Source organism: Melospiza melodia, chromosome 3, assembly GCF_035770615.1.
Source record: "Melospiza melodia melodia isolate bMelMel2 chromosome 3, bMelMel2.pri, whole genome shotgun sequence".
In the NCBI taxonomy this organism is placed as follows: domain Eukaryota; kingdom Metazoa; phylum Chordata; class Aves; order Passeriformes; family Passerellidae; genus Melospiza; species Melospiza melodia.
The window spans coordinates 11133438-11156650 of record NC_086196.1 but is presented as its reverse complement, the minus strand read 5'-3'; the positions used below and the strand labels follow the sequence as shown (position 1 = coordinate 11156650).

The following is a 23213-nucleotide window of genomic DNA, read 5'->3' as shown; positions in this document are numbered from 1 at the left end:
AGATGAAAGGAAAATTGAGATACTAGTAAAATAAAAACAATGTTTCCCTGTAAATATTTGTTAGAACAAATATTTGAAGGACATTTCCAATGTGAAATATGATGTTTATCATTAGGTAAAATGCACCTCTAGGTTTTAGGATGAATGAATATAATATTTTTTCATGACTAAAAATATGTTTTCACAGAAAATTACATGCCCCAACATTTTTGCAAATATCATGTGTTTATACAGAGGAGAGGGAGAAGATTCTGTTACAAATAAGTCTTAAAGAATAAAAACTGCCAATTTTTCCTCCTTGATTTTCTTTTAAATACATCATTACTTAACGATTCCCGGATTCTGACCCTCTATTACTCCGGAAAAAAGCAGAAGTTGCTTCCAGAGACCCGCCAGCTGGCCCTCCAGTGATCTACCCAGGAACTGCAATCCATCTTGCCCTGAGAAACAGGCAGAATGTGTGTCCTGATAAGAATTTTGACTTCTCCATCACTGCAGCTATTTAAAATGAATTAGAGTTTGGGATTTTTTTTGCTTCTTATCTGGCATGCACACTCATGTAGTATTTTATAAAAACAGTTTGCCTTTTAGTCCTAGGTGCAATGGACTAGAAAGTTTATTTCAGAGATCTGTTCATGTAAAAGCTCTGAAAGTATTTGGTCATGCTCAAGAAAGTAATAGACAATGTAATCTGCATTTAAAAAGCATGTAACATATTCACATGTACAGTTATACTGAACATCAGTCTGTGTAAAATATCAGGTGTAATTAAAAGCATTAGATACAAGTATACACTCACCTATAAGATACACCTATTTTCACAGAATGCACTGCCCTAACTCAGTATACTGAGTCACCAGTCCAGTTTCATATCTGCTTTACTCCACACATACTTTCCTCCTCTTTTTAGGAACATCTTCTCATCAAATCCACTGAATTTTATAGCTTCTTCTACACCGACATCCAGGATGGACTTGGAAGGTTCTTTCCGCCCATTTCTACAGTTTAGAAAACGCATCTGGAATATAAGATAGATAAGATGATAAGATGTTAGAAAGCCAATTTGCAAAAGCTTAAGTTTTCTACAGACTTAAGCAAGTTGCACTGCAATTCCACCAAAGCCTATGTAAGTGCATGAAGAGGTTCACTGTAGTCCTCAGAAGGCTCAGAAACTCATGGTTAGACATGTGACAAATCTTAGCAGGAACAAAGCAATATCGTAATTCTTGAAGATTAAATGCTGTCACTTCAGTTACATGTAAACTAAGTTGGCACTTTTAAACTTAACTTTCAAGGGCAAGTTCTGCATTTTTATATTAAAGAAAAAAAGCAAAGATGGCCTGCAAAACTAGACATCTACACCTTGAGATTTGTGATGCAAGGATTATGTGTGCAGGCTGATGGCAACGCCTCCTTAGGTCATGCTGTATTGTAGTTCACAACATGTCTGATGGGCATAAATCACATCTCTTCCTTGTACTACATGGCAAAATTTTTTTATAGAATGCAGAGTAAATTAACTGGTTCTCACTGTTGTATACATACATATATTAACATACAAATACCATGTATCAAAAAAATACTTACATATTCATCCAGAATGAGGTATGAATCCCTCATCTGTAATAGACCAAAAGAAAAAACTAAATTAATGTACAAATCAAAATTCCATTCCACTGAAAAAGGAGGGACAAAACAAGCAACTATTCATTCAAGGTCTGATACAAATCTTTGAAACAGTTGCTGTATCACCACTGTTTCAGTGAGCTTGGATGAAATTTATAGAAATAAATGACAGAATTGCTAGAAAAACTTTATGTATGAATAAATTAGTAATTCCTGGAATATTGCCTCTCTGGTTTCTAAGTGAAATGTGGGTGCCCAACTGGGCAAAGGTATTTTAAATAATATCCAAGTTTTCTATTAACTTCTACACCAGAAGAACTTAAAGTTTTGCATGCTGGAATGATTATGCCATTTTCCAAACAAATGACATGACCATTTTAACTGGAATGTTTAATTATAACCCCACCAAACAAAGGTACTCTGCTGGCTCAAAGGTAAAAAAGCTCTCGGGTCTCCACAAATAAATATGCCAACAGCTGAAATAAGGCATGTTTGCTTAGCTAAGTGGGCATCTCCTAAATCCTCCTTAAAATTCTCTGGGTAGCTGGGGATTGCTGCTGTGTAGAACAGGAAATCTGGTCAATTTGGTGTTCATCTTTCACACAGGTTTACCACAAATCAGAAACAGTTTTCTGGAACCAAACCTACAATGGGAAGCCTTTTTTGTATGACTTCTATTATGAAGGAAAAAAAAAAAGAGAAAGTAGAAACAGTTCTGGGTTCTCATCTTAACCCTTTCTCTGATGAGTGCTCCCTCTCACCAAATGCCTCAAATGCTAGCTGCACAGCCCCACTTTTAGGTCTTACATAGCAAAAGCAACCCAGTCTGCTCACTTAACCTCTACATACATTAAGAAGTAAACTGTAAATAGAGTTTACAGTTCCAGTCCTTATCTGTGGAAAAGAAAAGGAACACAAGATGGGAGATTTAATGCATTCCTGATCTTGGTTCAACTTGCTATTTCTTCACCTAGTTCATAAACTTTCCTAACAGAGTGTCTTCTAACTCTCCTCATCCCATCTTTAGGATCTGTAGGCATTTACAAAATGGCCTGAGCCATAGGCACCAAAGTCCTTTAGAGTGTGATTAATGTAAGCGGGATGGCAGCTGATCAAGTTAACTGGCAGGCTCTGCAGGAGCACAAGGAGTCTTCTCCTGATTAAAGAGCCTGAGTGTGCAATCCAAAGGAGTTCAGACAGAAAATGTTAAAAATGCAACTTTATTGTGAGAGGGATTACCCAAAAGCACTATTAGTTGGGTACTGTTCCTCAGTACCCAATACAATGCTGGTTGGGATGCTGTCTTGTTCATGTAGGTGGGTGACACTGGCACAATGTGACATCACAGTCAATCTCCATTAGGAAACTATACTTAGACTATAAAGTGTGTTTACATTAACTCTGAAATTTTCAGGATCTTGTGCCCAAGTCAGGAAGAGTATCCACAGGACTGGGAACAATGGGTTTTTCCATTAGTATCCACAGGACTGGGAACAATGGGCTTTTCCTCTTCCTAATAACTTTGTTGTCAATGAAAAGCCTTAAAGAAAATTTTAAAAATTTAAAATCTTGTCTTCCACCATAACAAAAGCAGTTGCTGATAAAGTTGCACTGCACCTCTTCTAAGCCACTATTAACAGGGAGAGTATTAATTGCCATGAAAGTTTTTGTTCCTTTCAAATATTCTAGCAATATTTAAAAATAGAGTTACAAAGGGACAGTTTCATTTTTACCTTCTGATTAGATTCAGGTACCAAGCAGGAGACATTTTTGTGGCGATCCAGGAAACGATCAAAGTCTTCATCACTGATAACAAATTTTTCTGCTTCTCTTAGAGCATCCTCACCACTGTTCTCCCCTTCGATAAGCAGGCACTGGAATACCTGGACGAAGAAAGCACCTGGGTAAGACGTTATGTTTTCACTTGCCTTGAGGATAAGAGATTTCAATCTCAGCAGCAATGCCTAATTTTTCTGTCAGTGGAAACAAAATGACACAACTTGTGATAACTGAATACTCCACAAAGGGCATGGTGCAGATTTACTTTTTGTAAATTAACATTACAGAGCTCTAAATGTTATAAATGGTGATTTTCCTTACTATCTGAGATTTCACTTACAGTGTTTTTTGGTTTTTTGTTTTTTTTTTCTGAGTCATTCTGTGTCTATAACAATATCCATGAGACATAGAATGAGAAATTAATCCACAAGTTCTCCCATATTTATGTCACATTATACCAACCCATTTTCAAACATTTCTAGTAAAAAAATAATACATGTACACTACCCTCTAATACTCTGTAAGATAAAATTATTATACACCTATATCTTGGTAAAAATCTATTTACTTTAATTTTCTCTACATCATAACATATTTTCACATGTTAAAGGCTTTCTGTGCTAATTTTAATATATTAAAACAACCTAGATCTAGACACACTGAAATAGTAATTTTCTGTGCATAACACAACCAAAAAAAACCATTCTTGATCTACGGGGCTCCATTTAAGTGCTGAATGAGTTAGAACCTATCTCAGCACCAGGCAACATTGACAAGAAGGCTCCTGACACCAGCCCAGGCTGGAGCTGGAGGTAAGACTCAGGTCAACAGAGGTTCAGACAACTCCAGGACTTGATTATTACTTTTCTTTGAACAGGAAACATGTGGTATATCCTACTTTCTTACCTTCCAGCGCACAGGGTTCAGTGCCTTGATCTGCTCATTCATATCTTCCTCAACATTAAATCTGTTGATGACTGAATTTATTTTAAAAGCAACAGCATACTCTCGGCACCACTGCCTCAGTTTATGGAGATTGTCCACATGGTTCTTCTTTCCTTGACGACGGCCAATTAAAACATTGACATCCTCATCAAAACTATCGCATGAAATTGCCAGAATATCTAAATATTCACCTGAAAACAAGTTTTAAAAATTGATTAATATCCAGTCCATCAGCTAAAAGCTGTCAGGACTCTAGTCATTTTCACTTCCTTGTCATCTGACGCAAAATGCCAGTAAATGCAGTTCTGTGGAGTCATCCCATCAACCACAAAAGCCACAGCAACAGCAGCATAGAAACACATTGTGTGTGTGTGTGTCCCCAGCAATATGGAAACAGGTGGAACATATGGAAACATTTGGTATAATGGTGTAATTATTGTTTTATTGCACCATTATACCAGAAGGTTTTTGTGGTATAATGCCTACCTTTACAGGAGATAATCAACACTGTTTCACTGGCATTTACATTTGATTTGCATTTACTAAAAATTAAGCACTAAGAAACCATCTCCCACTTGCCCCCCAGCCCATCCATGGGTGAGGCTGCCCCATGGAGGCTCTCCAGCCCTGCCAGTGCAGCTGTGCCCGTGCTCCCTCCTTACCGTACTTCTCGAACCACTGCTTTCTGATCAGGCTGCCATTGCTGACAATGCTGACACTTGGGAGCTCCAACTCCTGCTTGCAAAACTGGACCAGTTTGCCTACAAATTCGCCTCTGTCCTGAAGAAATGGTTCTCCTCCCGAGAAATTGATTTTCTCCATTCCTAGAGAAGGACCGAAGAAAGATGCTATGAACAACCCCTGCTGCCCATCGCCTGCTCCTGTTCAATGTAATCAATGCCCCACGGCAGCGGGACAAGGGACATCCCCGGGATAACTTTTTCCACGGCACTTGGTCCTGCGGGGTCTCTCTTCCCCGGTTCCCTCCGGACCCACCTCTCCTGCACTCACCTCCTTCCTTGAGCATCGCCAGCCCCCGCTTGGCCTCCTCCAGGGGCAGCACGAAGGAGGTCTTGGCCGTGTGGAAGCAGAAGCCGCACTTGTAGTTGCACTGCCGGGTGAAGTGGTAATTGACGCTGGTGGGCGTCGGGGCCGCGTCGTCCCCTTCCTGCTCCCGCTGCGGCCGGGGGGACGAGTCCCGCCAGGGCAGGGACAGGGACAGCGGCAGCGACAGGGACAGGGGCAGGGGAGCCAGGCTCCAGCACAGCGCGCCCAGGCGCCCTCGCAGCGCCGCCAGCACCGCCCGCCCGACGGACAGCAGCCGGGCCAGCAGGACCAGCTGCATGGCTCGGCTCGGTTCGGCTCGGCTCGGATCCGGCGAGATGCGCTGCTGCTTCGGACCCTCCTGGGCACGGTTCGACTGGACTTGATTAGCCTGAAGTCGGTTTGGCTGGTCTCGGTTCAGTTCAATCCGACCCGGCTCGGCTCGGCTCGCAGGCTGCAGAGAGGTGTCGGCGCTCCGCACTTAAATGTGCGGGGACCGCCTCCCCTCCCCGCCCGTCCCGCCCCGCCGTCCTGCACGGCGAGGAACAGCTCGGTTTCGTTTTCCCTTCTCCCAGAAGCGAAACTTGGCACCGAGACGCGGTGTTTTCCTTCTCCCGCCTGCCCCACCCGTGACTGCAGAGTCCCCACGCTCCAGAGCCGCTTCTCGGCGCCGGCCACCGCAGGGGCTGGGAGCAGGGGCTGGGAGCAGGTTGGAGCACCTCTGGGTTTGAGCAGGTCTAGCATCTAGGACCCCTTTTGGTGCGTGAGGTCTCAGTGACTTTGGCTCCTGTCGTTAAACTCGTGTAGCAGGGGGAAAACTGAGTTTGTATAACTGCACTGCACCTTTGTCAGGCATTCAAGAGCTCCTGTAAGTTTAAACAGTTTTGCATGGAAAAGCAACCCAAGTGAGGAAGCCTGATGACTTCAGATACATGAAAAGAAAGTAATTGCGGGTTCTTTGATTCTTGGTCTCAATGATGCTCCTCAAGCAAAGCTGCTGCACCAAGTTGAGCACATGGTTAGCCTTAACAGCAGGAACAGTTGGCAGCCTGAGGTGAGACATTGGTGGCTGCCCGCTCGTGGTAACACCAGGAGAGACCAGGACAAAGCTGCCAGTTTCCATATTCCTCAGTTCCTTGGTGGTACAACAGGTACTGCTGGAGAAGGATCTCCTCCATGGTAATACCAGTGCTATCTTCAGTCTTCCAGTGTGTTCAGACACACCAACAGGATTGTCACAAATTTTCAGCCTCACTTTGTCTTCACTCAGCCTGTCCTCACTCTTGCGTGGGCTGTTTAACATTGCCACTATTGCCAAGGTACAGAGTCATGCTCAAATCTTAACACCTTCCACCTGCATGTTGTCAATGGCATAAAATGGAGCTTCCTTCACTTCCATTGACCAGCCCAGCCAGAACTGCTGGTGTAGCCAAGAAGTCTTGCCCTCATCTTCCCTTCTTTTTATTTCCCTTTTTTCCCCCTTTGAAAAAAGGGGTAGAATTATCTTCATCCTGTGCAATTTTCATGGGAAACAAAACCTGCTTGTGAATAAGAAGTGTTAATTTGGTTTGTCATTGCCTATTGTGGAATTCCCATCATCTTTCCTTCATTTTCCTGGAGGTGATCTACTGGCTGAATAATGTCTGGATCAGCAAAAACCATTCTGCGCAGTTTTTATTGTTTGAACAGTTTTTATTATTGTTTCTATCAGCTGTTTCTTGCTGGCACAGGTTCATACTACTAGGGCAGGATGAGAAACTTCTTGCTGTGTCTGGCTCCAGTAATGCCCCCTCACATGCTGCAGCATGATGTGAAACATCTCACTTCTGAGGCTTTCCAAAATGGTCTGAGAGGCTATCAGCAGAGATAATTCCAGCAGGAGTTAACGATATGCTCTTCCAGTTCCTTGAGCTTTATGTAAGATACAAGATCAAGGATAAAAGCACTATTTTCTAATAAATAAAGAGTTTGTTGATCACAAACTTGAAAATATTATTGGAAAGGGAGCTGGACAAGACAATGCAAATTTAAACTGAAATCTGACATTGGAGTTGCTAATTGGTAGCTTCAATGTTTCAATTAATTTGGAGAATTCTGATATGCCCTCTTTCTTCCTCACTCCATACATCCCTTCTGTTGCATGGTAGGAATCCTACTTCATGTGTTACCTTCTCTAGCCCCAATTCAAATTCCTTGTGTCCTCATTCATATCCCTTGTTCATGTCAAGTTAAGCCAATGCAGGTGTAGGAACTACATTCTTTCTCTCTTCTTTGAGATGGAAGGCTCATGACTAGCCCTAAGCTTGTTGCCTAGTACCTCAGCTGGCCAGAAAAATTAGGTTCAAAATACTTAATTTCCTAAGTCAGTAAAGAACCCTTGATGATTACCAATTTCTCTCGACACAAGAATTACATCTGATACCCAAACATTCCAAAAACATGTCAGAAAAATATTGCTCTATAAATCAGAAAATGAAAATATTAGCAGTTTTGGACTGTTTTTCTTTGAAAACACAGATCTCCATTTCAAGGAAAAAAACATGCAGAAAACTTTGCACCCAAGCATACTCAAGGCTTCTTGTTCTTTGCAATCCTATCAGTGCTTTCTTAGAAAAATGGAAATTATAGTTCTTTTTACTTTTTGCCTCAAATAAGTATGTTTTCAGATTACACTCTCTGCTTTACTGTAAAGCCTCTCAAAGTAAACCCAGACCAGGATGTGGCCCCTTCCTATATACAAGATCCAGTAGCTTTCAGAAGGACACTCACATTTTACATCCCAAACTGTCTTAGCTCACAGGCTCTATGGTAAGGCCTTTAAGAAAACACACATGTGCATTTTTATGCACAGCTTTGAATCTATAAGAAATATTGCAAGCTAGAACTGTAATGAAATTTTCTGTCCTGATGCCTTCAGGAAAAACCTCAGAAAAGCAAACATAAATATTCTTTGAAATTTGTAGGAAGTACGATTCTTTCCTCTAGCTTCCTATAGAAGCCCTCTTACACAATGGAGTCACAGTAATAAAAATGTTTCTGTATTCCAAATCTGTATCTAAAAACCCTTTAAAGATTAATATAATTTTTCAAAAATTATTGAATAATGTTATTAATGGTGCACTAGATAGTAAATAAGTACACAACTAGCATGGAAGAATCCAAAGGGATAAGCATAGATAATGCTCTTGTGCCTAGTTGCTAGAAAAGCAAAACCTGTATAATATTTATCGAATAATGTAATTTTATATTTGAAATAAATGTATTGCTTCTCCAGAGGGGCCATTTGGCAGTTCCAGTCAAACAGTATTTTGCTAGGCAAACGAAACTACTGATACAAACCAGTAACATAAAAAAGGTTAAAAGAGGAGTCATATCACATCACCTGGGAGGACCAGAAACCATCCAAGGACAACTAGACAACTCATGCAAATCAAGCAATGGCAGATGCAATTTTAGCATTTGGTAAATATATTACTTTTTGCTGTAGTCTCATCTGGAAACTATTGCTTTCTCATTGCATCTGCAGCACTATAAATGCAAATCTGTCAAGAACCTTGTACTTAGAGTGACTCAGCTCTCCTTTGGATGAAAAAATCCAAGGGGAAGTTACCAAACAGAAAGCTCAAACCCACATGCAATTAAATTATGAAAGACATATGAAACACACAATATGAATATGGATACAGATTAGGCACATTTGAAAGAAGTCCACCATGGACCCTTAATAGTGTAGATGTGAATTCCCATTCAAGATGTATTAAAAAGATGATTTCTGTGGTCTAGGAAAAGATCATAGACTTTTAGAATGATAGAATACCAGGTTGGGAGGGACCTCAAGGATCATCAGATCCTTTCTTGACAAAAGTATGTTGAGAGAAGGATTTTTCTGTGTCCTTTCTGTAACCTCCCCCAAACATCTGGCAGTGGCCACTGTCATGGGCAGAAGAGGAATCTCTCTTGGCCTCACACTATACTGCCTTCTGTGTTCTTATTGTCTTATCCCCAGATCTTTTTCTTTACTGGAGGGCCATTTATTGATATTCTTTAAAGTTTATTTTGCATTAAAAGAGCAGTTTTATTTATGTGTATTCCATGTACCTACCCATTTTATGTGCCTTTGACTTAAGTTTTTCCTGCTTGTGTATCAGACAGCTGTTTACAGGACTGTACACTTAGATATATTCTTAAGTTACAGGCTAATCAATTTCCATGGTTTGGTTTTGTATTTTTTTTCTCTTTTTCCATTTTGTGTGGATCAAAAATTTTTGAATATTCATATGGCCTCTTCTTGTCTCTGTATCTCATCCCTATAGCTCTATGTAAGCACAGTAGACACTCAAAGATGTAAAAATGCTCCTGAGCAGTGTTTTGTACATAATTAGCACATTTGTTCTTCAACATTGCTTCATATTATACAGAGGAAAAAATTATAAAGGTCCTTGTAGAGAGGCTGAAAAAGTCATACTGTCTCCACTGATTTTAAATACAACAAAGCATCTTGGGCATAAAACGACAACTTTCTTTTCCTATATTTTTACTTGAATCCTGAAAGAGGGTACTTTAAAGTAATTAGGCAGGAGAACAGGCATCACATGCCTATTATGAATGATCTCATAAGCCTACTATAAATGAAGGAATCACCACCAGCTTGGTTCAGGAATAGTTGTAACTAGGTTATGAGATGGGAAAAGGGAAAAGAGAAAATGAAAGTAAGTTCTTTCAGTTTGTTCAGCAGAGAGGGGAAAGGCAACAGTAGCATTGGAGAAAAAACAAACAAAAAAAGCCAACAACAATAAAAAAAAAAAAAAAAAAAGCTGAGAGGTCAGTGAGGGAAATGGCCAGGTTTACAAGCACTTTTGAAATGAAACTTGGCTGCAAGTCAATTGGACCTCAAGCAAACAAATAAACAGAAAAGTGGCAGGTAAGTTTCAGTACAGATAAAGGTGAGGCAGTGCAGATCCAAAAGAGTAATCGAAACCTGATGCTGAGCTCAGCAGTGGCACTTGTGCTCAGGAAGGACATCTTAGTCACTGTGGCTTCCCCTCTGAAATCAATGGCTCTGCAGGAGGAAGCAGAGAAAAAAAGTCAGCTTAAAGCTTAGTGTCACCCAGAAACAAGGTAGATTGCATTACTCTTCTAGTCTGTGAAACTTTGGTAAGTGTAACCACACCCTGACTAGATGTCCAGTTCAGGTCTCCACATCTTAGCAGGACCTCACAGTTAAAGAAGTTATCCTTGTTTCTAACTGATCAAGGGGATGAAGCAGCTGCCTTACCAAGGGATAGAGGCTGTAATTTCTGACATGAAAAAGCTGAAGGCAAAATCTGAGTGATCTTTAAAAAAATCCTGTATGTAATAAATAAACTGAATGTTGAACTGTTATTCACCAAAACCAGTAACATTATTAGAAGGGGCACTTGTTGAAATAAAGATGTGTGTTTAAAACTTACAAAATTTTTATGCAACAGTAGGATTGCTGGGATTGGAGAGCACAGGGGTTTATGGAGGTAGATTGTATCGCATTTAGCCAACTCCATGAGCAAGGAACCACAACAGGTGCTGAAAGATGAGGATGTACTGTTCAGCATTCCTGGTTTAGTGACTGTGGAGGCTGGAGGAGCACAAGGACTAGTAGAAGGGACCATGGACAAGCCAGGCATGTACAGCATGTCATTCTGCCAGACAAAATATTGGCTGACAAGAGTCCCTACTCTTAATCAGTGTGTATTATTATGGTCTTAAAACTATCTATTAGCTTCCTGTACAATGAACCATGTTTTACCCTGTGTCTTCTGGTATCCGTACCCAGATGCCCTAGCCATGTGTTTGAGTGACGTGGAATAGTGCTGGAGTTCTCAGGTATGAAACAGCCTTAAAAAGAACCAAATGAATTTTGGCACATGATGCTGGGACTGTACTGAAGAGCTTCCAAGGCTATGTTCTCAGCTGTGGCTCTGGCCCAGACTTCCAACAGCTTCTTTGAGATGGGCAGTTTCCAACTAGTACAGATGATCTGCAACTGGTACTGCCTCCCAGCTGCTCCCCTCTCCCTGCAGTTACACTAAGTAAAAGGTATTTGTGCAGGCGTTTGAGATGACCAGAGGAAGACAGGTTTCCAAGGATTTTCTTGCAGAGTCTATTAGTTCAAAAAACATGTCAGAAGTTTAACTTTAGATATCTCTAAGTGGCAGTTCTCCAACTATTGTAAATGAGAAGTTTCCTAAAGAGACGCAGGTTCTCCAACATTTTAAGTTACATCTTCTGAAAACTCAAAAATTACATTTTAGGCAATGTTACTCATAGCAGCTGTCACAAGACTAAGACTGTGCTATTGCTATTTGCAGTGTTCATGGTTCATACATCTGAACTGATGAAAGCTGAAATTGGCCTTGGCAAAATTGCTTGGAAATGACAACAGCCTTCTAAAAGTCCAGTTTACCCCCAAAATTATTTGTGCCTGTTGGTCTTGATATCAAGGCACTGAATTACCAAATAATGGGGTCAAGTTACTGATATGCCTGACAGCCCAGCGTTGCTTGGGCACTGCAACTCAACAAAGTAGTTCAGTTTAGGTTAGGACTTGTTTGTTATTTTGGGCCAGTGGAGCATATTTGCACATCTAATTTTTTTAATTTTTTTTTTTTTTTTTTAGAAGATCGTCAGGATTCAGCCACGGGAATCCGTGGGAATGCAACCCTTTGCAGCTGGCGGGCCGGATCCCGAGGCTGGTGAGACAGAGTAGAGATCCATTCTGAATTAGGTGAAGTGTCTAGGAGAGGTGAAAAGTCTGTGAGGCCAAAGCTGAAGGAAAAGCCGCATTCCAGAGACAACAAGGAGACAGAGAAAGAAAAATAGAAATGACCACAAGGTCAATTTACCCCCGACCTAGGAATTCCTTTGATAAAGAAGAACTGGCGATAAATGTCACACAGAATGAATATGTATGAACCTATTGTGAAACTGTATGCATATGCATTTGGAAGGGGGATAAAAGGAGACCTGAGGTCTTCAGGGGTACGCATGCCTTTTGGGGAGGCTTGCGTCCGGCGCGCGTCGTAATAAAGGCATACCGGGCTTTACAACTTTTATAAAGTTGTGAGGTTTCTTCTTTTCTCCGCAAAACACTGGGACCTTACATCCCGTGATTGCTGCCGCCCATTCCCCGCAGGAGCGGGCCCGTTCAACCCGGTGCCAGTGACGCGGGGCGGGGAAGGCAGAAGGGCGTTCCGAGGAGCTGCTCCCCGCGGACGGGCGCTTTCCCGGCCGGCCGGGCCAGTTTCGTTTCCCGCTGGCTCCTCCTCCGCCTCCGCCCGCCCCCTTCGCTGTGCCGCTGGTCGGGATCGCCGCTCCCGGCTCCCGGCTCCCTGTTCCCGGCTCCCGGCTCTCTGCTCGCTGCTCCCCCGGCTCGCTGCTCCCGGCTCTCTGCTCGCTGCTCCCGGCTCGCTGCTCGCTGCTCCCGGCTCGCTGCTCGCTGCTCCCGGCGATGCTGGGGCGCTGCGCCCCGGGCTCCCCGGGCCCCCGGTGCGCGGTGCGCGCCCTGCCGCCCTCCGCCAGCGCCCTCCGCCAGCGCCTGCGCCAGGTCAGCGCCGCGGGCGCGCAGCCCGAGTTTGGCTCTCCAGAGCCGTGGGGCGGGAGGGTGCCGCGGGAACAGGGGATAATCGTTTTAAAGGACGGGAGGGCAGGTTCTGACCAGGTGTAAGGAAGAAGTTTTTTACGGTGAGCGTGGTGAAACACTGGCATAGGTTGCCCGGAGAGGTGATGGATGTTCCACCGCTTGAAACATTCCAGGCGAGGCTGGACAGGGCTCTGAGAGACCTGATCTAGTTCAGGATGATCCAGTGCACTGCATGGGGGTTGGACTAGATGGTCTTTACAGGTCCCTTCCGAGCCAACGCATGCTGTGATCGCTCCTTGCAGTGTGCAGAACGGATCCCAGAGGCTGAGGCAGTACTCGACCTGCTGGAGAAATGCCCAGAGCACCAAAAAAAGGGATCTTTTCCCGTCATAGTTTTTGAGGGCCTGGATGCCACAGGTAAGATCAACGTGTGGTTGAAGAATCACAGACGAGAAATTGTTGAAAGGAGCAACTGCTATGTTTTTTATTAGACATCAGGCGTTAAAATAAAATTTAAAAAATCTCGGAAACCTGTGACAGATATGGAATTAATAATTACAAATGCCAATCTGTCTTCTCTTACTTGTAAAAGATTAGTGTATGCTAATTTACATTCAGTAGTTTAATTCCTTACCTATGCAAATGAAAAAATACAGAGTGAAATATTGAAAATTAAATTTCTTGTGCAGATGATGAAACATACTTTTACTGGAGAGTTTTCAAATAAATGAATTAAACTAGTGGTAGTCTGGGGAGCTGCCAGCAGTTTGTCTAAAAGAGAAATATTACTTACTTCTGGCTAACTTTGTTTTCTGACTTGTCAGTTAAAGATAACTGAAAATCCTCCTATAAAGAAGGAACTGGATGATCAGCATGGCAACATTCACATAAATTGCAGCCGGGAAAAATGTTATAAATTAATAGATAGGGAAATTGCCATGAATATATAGAGAAATTGCCGTGCACCTAATGCATTTAAGGAAATGAAAACTGAAAGCTGGCTAAAGGAAGGACTGGAAGGCCCAGAGATCAGGAAGAGGAGTAATAATTCCTGCAACCAGACTCAGAATCATTTTCCACTGGAAACCTTATGACAAGATGCTCGGGTTACATATTCAGATGTCAGAACCTGTATTCCACATGAGCAGACAGGAGCGTTTTTCAGTTTTTAAACTCAGGTGTATCTGGTAAATAATATAATTAATGTTTCCTTCTGTAAATGAAATGCAGGCAAAACCACAGTGACCCAGGCTGTTAAGGACACCCTGAATGGCATCCTGCTGCGGTCCCCACCACCCTGCATCAGCCAGTGGAGGACTGTATTTGATGACGAGCGAACACCCATCAAAAGAGCATTTTATGCTGCCGGCAACTACATTCTGGCTTCAGAGATAGCAAAAGCATCCACTCAGGCACCTGTGATCATAGACAGGTTTGTGTATTTAAGAAGCCCTCTTATATCAGTGCCATCATACAGTTGTTCTTGCAGTGTTGCAAGCAGTCAGTGATTGTCTCTGTGTTTCTTCAGGGGTTTTGTTTTGGGATTTTTTGTAGTTTGTTCAGGGTTTTTTTGGAAGCACTCTGCAGAGAGTCAGATAAATATTATATCTTTTAAAGAGTAACATTTATGATAACAGTAAAATAGGGAACTTCAATCAGTGTAATACTCATAACTAGCTTTAGGAAACATGAAAATTGTTACATCTTCAGTTAGGAATAGTGAAGGCACAGGCTGTGCATCCTGAGCTAAACCAGGGTTTTGTGACAAACCAGAGGAGACTGTGGGCTGCTGGTCATGGCTGTCTCCAAGATGTGTCTCACATATGGGTGGATTGGAATGACTGAGTGTTAGGTAAACTTACTCTTTGTGAATTTAAACACAGAGATATACTTCCTACTTTTTTGAGTTTGTGTTATTTCTGGTTTTCACTATATGTGTAGGCAGCTTACAATATTACTGTTCATAAAAAAGTCTAGATGTACATTGAACCCTCTAGCTTTATTCAGTAGGTGTTACTGTAACCTCCTGCTACAAAACACACACAGACACACATGCACACATGCCTTATTTGCATGTGAGTGCTGTTTTCAACCAGCCTCAAATCCACTGAAATCTATCAAACACAGTGCCTTGTAGTAGGGACAATATTAAACGCAAGTGAAATTAGTAACATTAGTAATGCCTGTGTTCGTTCACATGTTTGTGAAGACTGCATGTTCACTACCAAATCTATTGCATTAAGTAGGATGGGAATCACAAAAAAGGGGACTCAGGGTAAAGGATTTTGAGATATATTGTAACTCTTCTTTGACCTGTCTCAATATATCAGGAGACTTTCTTTTGACAGGAGTATTTGAAACAGTCTCTACATAATGTTTTAATTAATAGTTCACATTAACTCTGAATAGTGCACTGACTATTATCATTGTTAAGAAATAATGGATAGCACAGAACTGTTATTTCCCTTCAAAGCCATGGTGTCACCTATCTCATCATTATTGACTTCTTGTTATAATGCCAACTGTCTCCTATATTACTGAAGAATTAATGTTCTCTTTAAAATTTCTCTCCCTCCATTTTGTGTTTTCCTGACAGATACTGGCACAGCACAGCTGCCTATGCAATTGCCACTGAAACAAGTGGGGAAGTCCAGGATCTTCCACCAGCTCAAGATGAGGTGTATCAGTGGCCTGAAGATCTGCTTAAACCTGATCTTGTGCTTCTCCTGACTGTTGACCCTGAAGAACGAGTCCGGAGACTTCAGCATCGGGGGCTGGAGAAAACAAAGGAGGAAGCTGAGTTGGAAGCAAACAGCTTGTTTCGCCAAAGGTAATTCCTTTAATGGGGAATAAGAGGCTGGAGGCAATCTTGGTCCCTCTGGGATCAATAACAAATGTGCCTCCCATGTTATTGGGACAAGAATTTCCACAAGAATTTCCTTTGTATAAGCTTTTGTTAGGTTTTTGGTGGGTTTTTTTTTTGAAAGAATGCATGGCTGTCAGGGAGGGTAAATTCTCTCACTGCTAACTGAAAGTGTTTGAAAGATGCAGATGTATAATTTCATTGTAAAGGATCTTTGAGTTAAAATACTTCTATTTTGCTTTGCTGCTTTTATTTTTGCATCTTTCTTATTGAGGTCATGAAGGAAATGGACTTAAGGGTTCCAGGACTAGGAGGCAAGAAGATGAAGCACACATTTCCCCAGGAAATTCTGGAATTGAGCTCCAGATTAAGAGAATAAAATTTAAAAAAATCCTGTTGTAGATGTCTTTAGTTGTACAAAGTGTTTCAGGTACCAGTATTGTCACTACCTTTAATGGAGCCTTCAAAGTGATTTATCTCACCACTTCTTTGGAGCTCAGTGATCTAAATTTAAGTATTTAAAACCTTTTGATATGAGATGTGATGTAGAACTTGTGTACACTTCCTGGGCTAGAAACTGGAAGCTAAATGAGATAGTCCAGAGCATCTCAAGCAGTACTAGGTACATTAATTTAAGCAACTGAATGGCTCCCTAGGTATCCTGCTTCAGGGTGTGCTGAATTGCTGTCTAGGCTCTGCCAAATGTATTGATTAGATCATCTTTGTCTAAGGTGGAAACTCAAATACTCAGTGTTCATGTAGATACCTCAACAGAGACACCTGAACATTGGTTTCCATATCTACAAGCAAGGCTGAAATCTACCTTTAGGATTATAAATTTCTAGTGATGGTATACCTTAAAAATGTTGTAAAGTCAAAAGTGGTTATAATTTGTAAAGCCAAAGTGGCTTTACAGAGGGGAGACTTTGCCTGACAAATTCAACATTGGTGAATGGAGCAGATGATGATATCTGCCTGGACTTCTGCAAAGTGTTTGACAGTGACATGACATGTGACAGTAACATGCAAAGTGTTTGACATGACATCCTCATCTTCAGATTTGAGAGACATGGATTTGATCAATGGACCATTCAGTGAATGAAGAATTGGCTGGATGGCAGCACACAATGGCTTACTGTCCACATGGGAACCAATGACAAGTGGTGTCCCCTGGGGTCGCTGCTGGGGCTGATACTATTCAGCATCTTTTTGGTGACATGGGCAGTGGAAGTGAGTGCACCCTCAGCAGCTTTGCTGACAAGACCAAGCTGTGTGGTGCAGTGGACATACTGGAGGGAATGGATGCCATTCAGAGGAACCTGGGCAGGCCTGAGGGGTGGGCCTGTGTTAACCTCATGAAATTCCACAAAGGGAAGGAAGTACAATGTCCTGCACCTGTGTTGTGGTAATCCCGAGCACATCTACATGTTGGATGGAGAAGTGATTGAGAGTGCCCTACAAAGAAAGACTTGAGGGTGATGGTTGATGAAAAACTCATTATGAGCTGGCAACGTGCACTCACAGCCCAGAATGCCAACTGTGCCCTGGGCTGCATCTGTGCACCATGGTCAGCAGGTTGAAGGAGGGGATTCTCCTCCTATACACTGGTCTTGTGAAACCTCACCTGGAGTGCTGAGTCCAGTTTTGGTGTCCCCAGCATAAGGAGGTCATGGAACTTTTGGGGCAAGCTCAGAGGAGGGTCACAGAATTGATGAGAGAACTGGAGCACCTCCTCTACAAAGACAGCCTGAGAAAGGGGAGGCTGTTCAGCCTGGAAAAGAGAAGGTTGAGTAGACACCTCATAGCAACCTTCCAGTATCTGAAGGGGCCTACAGGGAAACCAGAGAGGGACTTTTCATCAGGAACTGTAGTGACAGCACAAGGAGTAATGGATACAGATGGAAAGAGGGGAAATTTAGGTTAGCTATTAGTAAGAAATTTTTAACTTTGAGGATGGTGAGCTACTGAAACAGGTTGCCCAGAGATGCTGTTGATGCCCCAACTCTGTCAGTGTTCATAGTCAGGTTGGGTAAGGCCTTAAGCGACCTGGTCTGGTGGGAAGTATCCCTGACCATGGTAGGGGGACTGGGACTAGATGAATTTTAAGGCCCATTCCAGCCCCTTAACATTCTATGATTCTGTGATTGCCTAATTTTGACAGAAACTCTGTGTGGACACCCAGCTCATATAGTGGGACCTGCAGAGGGATGAGTTAGCTAGGGAATATACTGCCATTTAGGCATCTTTTACATTTTAATCCTGTTACTGCATATTCATGTCAGAAAGCTTTTAGTTATTTCTACCTGTTCATTTTGTCAATTTGAATATGAGAACATCCAGAATCTTCCTTGATTTGTCTTGTGACTTTTGTCCTGAATGGCATTATGGGAACATAGACAATAATATTCACATCCCCGTTCACACCCTCAAAGACACAATGTGGGAGGGTTCTGCATTATGCTTATGGCCTAAGTGAGGAGGTTTGCATCCTGTACTTTATCCTGTTATTCATCTGGTTAGTTGATCAGAGGAAGGGGTTGAATGATATGTCAACTCAGTAATCTAGTGAGTCAAAGCTGAGATCAGTCAATGAGCACAATTACACAATGCAATGCCATATAGTTCAGAGATACCTTAGCAGAAAATGAAAAAAATTAATTCAGGTGCTAGAAGAAAACTGTCCGCTCTACTGCTGTACCAAACTGTATCCAGTGACAAGCTGTAAAGAAAGAAATACTTTATGCCATGTCTTGTTAATAGGGCTGGAGCTCTGGAGATCAATGTCGAGGAAACTGCATGGTTTGAGATTTACATTGTAATAGTTCCTAATGGTTTATTGCTCTTTGCTGGAGATTTCATTCTTAGCTTCATATTAGATTTTCTATCCTCCGTCTCTGCAGTGTAAGCACTGTCTTCTGAGACTGATGACTAATTTCATTTCATATCCCTGCATTTTGAAGTTTAATTTCTCTATTTTTCTGTGTTTTGTTTTTAGAGTTGAAGAGTCATACAGAAGGATGGTGAATCCTGCATGCCAAGAGGTTGATGCCAGTCCCTCCAAAGAAGAGGTTCTCAAGACTGTTCTACAACTAATTAAGAAGCACTGTGTTTTTTGAAAGCAACTTTTGTGTAGTAGCACTTAAAAGATACTTTTTATTGCTCCACTGTTTTGGTACCTGAAAATGTACAGTGATTTGTTTTGTCTCACAGAAATACTGAACACGGTTTTATTCTGTCAACAGTAATCGGTGCAGGTTATCTGTTTTGTGGTTGCTACTCTTCTGTATAAGGCAAAATACAGAAAAGTGGTACTCACATCATTCAGCATTCTTTGTAAAGAAACAGGCATACTACAGTCATGCATGAAGTGCCTCAGAGTGCTTTCTGACACCAGGACATTTTGAGATCCTATCATGTTGCATCTTCTTCACCAGGAGAACTTATTCCCCAATCCATTGTGTGCCAAAATTTGCTGCACTGCATCAGGAGCATTAGATGCCCAAGGAGAGGCTAAAATATCATAAGCACTAAAACCATAAAATGATTGTAACATTTAGGAACAGAAAATCCAGTGCCCAGTGTTGAGGGGTTTTTTTGGTATGGAGGATGTGCAGCTGTTGCTATGATGAGCATCGTGGAAAAAATGTGTTGTAAAAAGGTGCCAGTAAACACCAAGGGCTGTAAGTGATAAAGTCCAAGCCTGTTTATATATTCAAATGAAATATCTATATATATGAATATTTTCAGAGGGAACCCAGACAATGCCAGCAAATGAGAAACAGAGACCTGAGGAGAACCGGAAACTAAAAACTTAAAAATAATCACTATAATATTTTTTACAAAACTTTATCCTATTAATATTTGTTAATGAGAACTAATCTTCTTTTGAGAGAATGTGAAATGAAAAACCTCAGAGATTCTGAGCAGTGGTAATGATTGCACCTTTTGAGTTCATCTTTTCTTTCTTATGTGGGTGTTCAAACAGGTTGAATGTGAACGCAGAAACTTCAGGTCTGCATCAAGACTTCAGGTCTGCAAAAGCTTATTTTTATGCACATTAGTTGAACTCCTAAGTGTAAAACTAAACATATGGATAAGCCTTTGTGAGGTCAGAAATAAAGCTGCAGTTCCAGAAAAAAAAAATCTTAAAATATAAATTTGATTTAAAACACTTTTACTTACTTTCCTGTTTTAAGCGAGTGCAATTATCAATGAATCTGTCTTCTAAATAATAATATACTCAGTACTGTAGTTCCTGTGTCCAGTCTGTATATACAAGGTGATAGAAAGAAAAACTTCTAAAAAATACATTTTATTCATGCACTGTTTAATGGTTTTGAGTATGCTATTAATATATTATATAAGTTATACATTCTATAAATTTATAAATTCTAGAAATGGATGCTGTTTTGTTTTGTATGTTATTTGTATTTCAGCAGCCTTTGGATTTGCCATACATGCAGACTGAAAATGCATACTTGTAGATGCTCCAATTATTTTAGAAATTATAAAGTATTCAGGTACTCAGTCCTGGATAGAGGAAATTCTTATATTAAAGACACTACTGCATATGAATGATCAGGGTGCAAATATGTGCCTGTCCTAAATATTGTGTAGCCTTAGCTTGTGCAGGTAAAAGATCACTCATCCAGAGAAACTCCACTTGCCCTTTGTCCTTACGTACACTTGCACATGAAGCCAGACTTTCTGGGTTTTGATGCTGGGTTCTTAGAAGTTTAGGTTCATATTTGAAGTGGTGCAATAATTGTATATATCTGCAAAAATTCACATCAGATATTATCAATTGCACACATGCAGAATATATTCATAGTCTAAATTTTTCTATAACCCAAATCTACTGATGCAGACTAGGAGAATAGCAAAGCAAGGTAGACAAAACAAACATTCCCTTTCTCTTTGTTAGAATTAAAGGTCTGCAAGTAGCTCTGTGCCACATGCAGGATGTTAATGTGTAGACCCACTCCCATGCTTCCCATTTCTGGAGATTTTTGTCCACAGTGTCTAAAAAGACTTTATTTACATTTAGGACAAATCACAGAACAAAAAAAAAATTGCTTAGGTTAGAAAGGACCTTAAGGATCATCTATTTCTAAACCCCCTGCTGCAGGCTGGGATATCACCTACTAGATCAGGTTTCTCAGGGGCCCATTAAATCTGGACTTGAACACATCCAGGGATGAGGCATCCTCAGCTTCTCTGGGCAACCTGTTTCAGCGCCTCAACAGTCTCACAGTAAAGAATTTATTCCAATTATCTAATCTAAATCTCCCCTTTTAGGTACTGGAGGGCTGTTTTAAGGTCTCCCCAAAGCATTCCCTTCTCCAAGCTGAACAGCCCCAGCTCTCTCAGCCTGCCTTTGTAGGAGAAGTGCTCCAGCCCTCTGATCTCATTTGTGGCCTCCTCTGGGCCCACAGAGGTGTTCAAATGTGAGGTTTGTCAATGGCTTCTGGCACACAGGCAGGTCTGGGAGCAGCAATATACAAATTACCATCCTGCACCCAGCAAGAACATCGCCTGCATTAGAAACTGACAGAAGTTTTGCTGGACAGTTTGATGGCCACAAGAGGTCAGGATTTTAATGTTTAAGTGTCTGAAAGACCTGTAATCTCCCAGGTATTTCCACGCAGATTCAGAAGTCAGTTCCTTGGAATGTAAATGTTTTCCTGCGGCTTTGGAGGGTGCTTGCTGTGTAAGACATCCTGTGGGAAGGAGGTTCAGCCATGACACAGCACTGGCCCATGGCCACCAGCCCCTGCCAGGCAGTCCTGGGTCAGCCCAGAGAGCATCCCTGCTTACCTGCAGCCAGCCCATGCTGGACACCAGGAGTTTGCTAGTAACAGAGAAGGGCTGCTCTCCGTCAGTCACCCTCAGGACAGGAAACATGCCAAAGCCTGTTTCATTTATTACTATTACTATTAGTCATTTAATAATTTATTGATTTGCTAGCTTTAGAATATGGTCCTGCAAAGACTGATGCTACAGTCTTCAAATCTGGGGAATTAGGCCAGTAAATAACACAAACAGAAACTGAATCTCAAGCTTTGCAATTATTCTGTTCAATTCAGTGAGTTCATCCCTTACTGAACAATAAATGCAATTTGTAAAATTCAGCTGTTTCCTGAAGAACAAAAAAAATACTTTTGTTGTTGTCGGATTAAGCTTTGTATACTTTTTAGATTATTAAAAATTGAGTTTTAATGAATTTTTCAAGAAATTCTATTTTTATTATTTTATTTATTCTATATTGTACATTTTATTTCATAAAACCCACCATAGTATTTAAAGCATCTGCATTCTCATTTTCAATTTCATTTACTTCATTTTTTTTGGTCTAGAGGGGAATAGATGCTAAAATAAAATGATATTCAGTTGTCTAAACATAGACATCCACAGCAGTTAGTCTCCCTGAGGTATCTGAGATGTCTGTGTGGGGCTGCCAGATATGACAGGAGACATTTGGTTGAGCTGTTGATCTGCAGAGTGGCAGCTGGAGGCCTGCAGGGATACCATATGGTGCCTAAAATGGCACTATTCACCCATTTAAACAGTGAGAGGGTCAGGAAGCAGCAGTGCAGCCCCTTTGGGTTGAGTCTACATTAGCAGGTGGCCTGGAACAAGTAGGGATGATCTGTAGCACAGAGGAGCTGGCACAGGGGAGCAGTGTGTGCCCTCTGTGTATTTTAGGGGTTTATTTTAGACCAGCTCTAATCTGGTCACATTGACTGGCCTCATATTAGCAGCTGTAGTGCAGTAAGTGCACTCATACACCAGATTTTTCTGTGTAGCTTTGTCTGGATGGAGTCCAGTTGAAGATGCCAGGACTGTTTCAGCAGGTGAAGCAAAGCATGGTAAGGAGGGGGAGGAAAGCTGCCACAGCACTCTCCTGATCCAAGCTGAATTTGGATGTATTGTGTACAAGAGATGTAGAAGCAACATAGATCTCTGGGAAAGGTTTCCTTGGAGCCACAACAGACTTTGGGGCCAGTTTCATCAGTGTCCTAACTGAGGGCTAAGTTGGAACGTGCTACAGTTCCTTTTGGTCCATGTTCCTGGGCTACCTGCCAGATATAACCTATGGACAGGCACAAAGAGTGAATTTTGGTGCATGTTTGACCCCATCCTGCTATAGCATGAGGTGTAGCCATGGGCTCACCCAGTGTACCAGTAGTGAGTGCTGCTGTCAGTCTGGGAGGGGAGAAAGCTACTTGCAAGCAAATACCAGACTTCAGGATTGAAATGTCAGGCAGGTGTTTAGCCATTCCCCTCCCAAAAATAAGTTTGCAAGACAATTTCCCCAAAGTCAGATGCTAGGAGGTCACA

The 23213-nt window shown here is 41.6% G+C and overlaps 2 protein-coding genes across 2 annotated transcripts; one reads left to right on the top strand and one right to left on the bottom strand.

The window, feature by feature from the left end:
* Window positions 1–325: 325 nt before the first annotated feature.
* Window positions 326–5859, bottom strand: RSAD2 (radical S-adenosyl methionine domain containing 2). Its single transcript, XM_063150804.1, has 6 exons — window positions 5362–5859; window positions 5013–5174; window positions 4312–4541; window positions 3360–3509; window positions 1588–1620; window positions 326–1018 (listed from the first exon to the last, which is right to left on the bottom strand). The coding sequence occupies exons 1-6, from the start codon at window positions 5693–5695 to the stop codon at window positions 854–856; spliced, it is 1074 nt and encodes a 357-aa protein (XP_063006874.1). The 5' UTR covers window positions 5696–5859; the 3' UTR covers window positions 326–853.
* A 5070-nt stretch (window positions 5860–10929) lies between these two features.
* CMPK2 (cytidine/uridine monophosphate kinase 2) lies at window positions 10930–20447 on the top strand. Its single transcript, XM_063150555.1, has 7 exons — window positions 10930–11054; window positions 12047–12122; window positions 12608–12973; window positions 13312–13426; window positions 14240–14441; window positions 15606–15839; window positions 18868–20447. The coding sequence occupies exons 1-7, from the start codon at window positions 10930–10932 to the stop codon at window positions 18986–18988; spliced, it is 1239 nt and encodes a 412-aa protein (XP_063006625.1). The 3' UTR covers window positions 18989–20447.
* The last annotated feature ends 2766 nt before the right edge of the window (window positions 20448–23213 follow it).

What these genes read in the sequence shown, in the direction of transcription:
- RSAD2 (XM_063150804.1), bottom strand. Translation starts at nt 5,695, where the DNA reads ATGCAGCTGGTCCTGCTGGCCCGGCTGCTGTCCGTCGGGCGGGCGGTG. An exon ending in GCAGTGGTTCGAGAAGTACG is followed by an intron (nt 4,542 to 5,012) that starts GTAAGGAGGGAG and finishes ACTTGTTTTCAG; the next exon opens with GTGAATATTTAGATATTCTG. An exon ending in TACCTGAATCTAATCAGAAG is followed by an intron (nt 1,621 to 3,359) that starts GTAAAAATGAAA and finishes GGTCTATTACAG; the next exon opens with ATGAGGGATTCATACCTCAT.
- CMPK2 (XM_063150555.1), top strand. Translation starts at nt 10,930, where the DNA reads ATGAGCAAGGAACCACAACAGGTGCTGAAAGATGAGGATGTACTGTTC. An exon ending in ACCATGGACAAGCCAGGCAT is followed by an intron (nt 11,055 to 12,046) that starts GTACAGCATGTC and finishes TTTTTTTTTTAG; the next exon opens with AAGATCGTCAGGATTCAGCC. An exon ending in CGGGCCGGATCCCGAGGCTG is followed by an intron (nt 12,123 to 12,607) that starts GTGAGACAGAGT and finishes GGGGCGGGGAAG; the next exon opens with GCAGAAGGGCGTTCCGAGGA.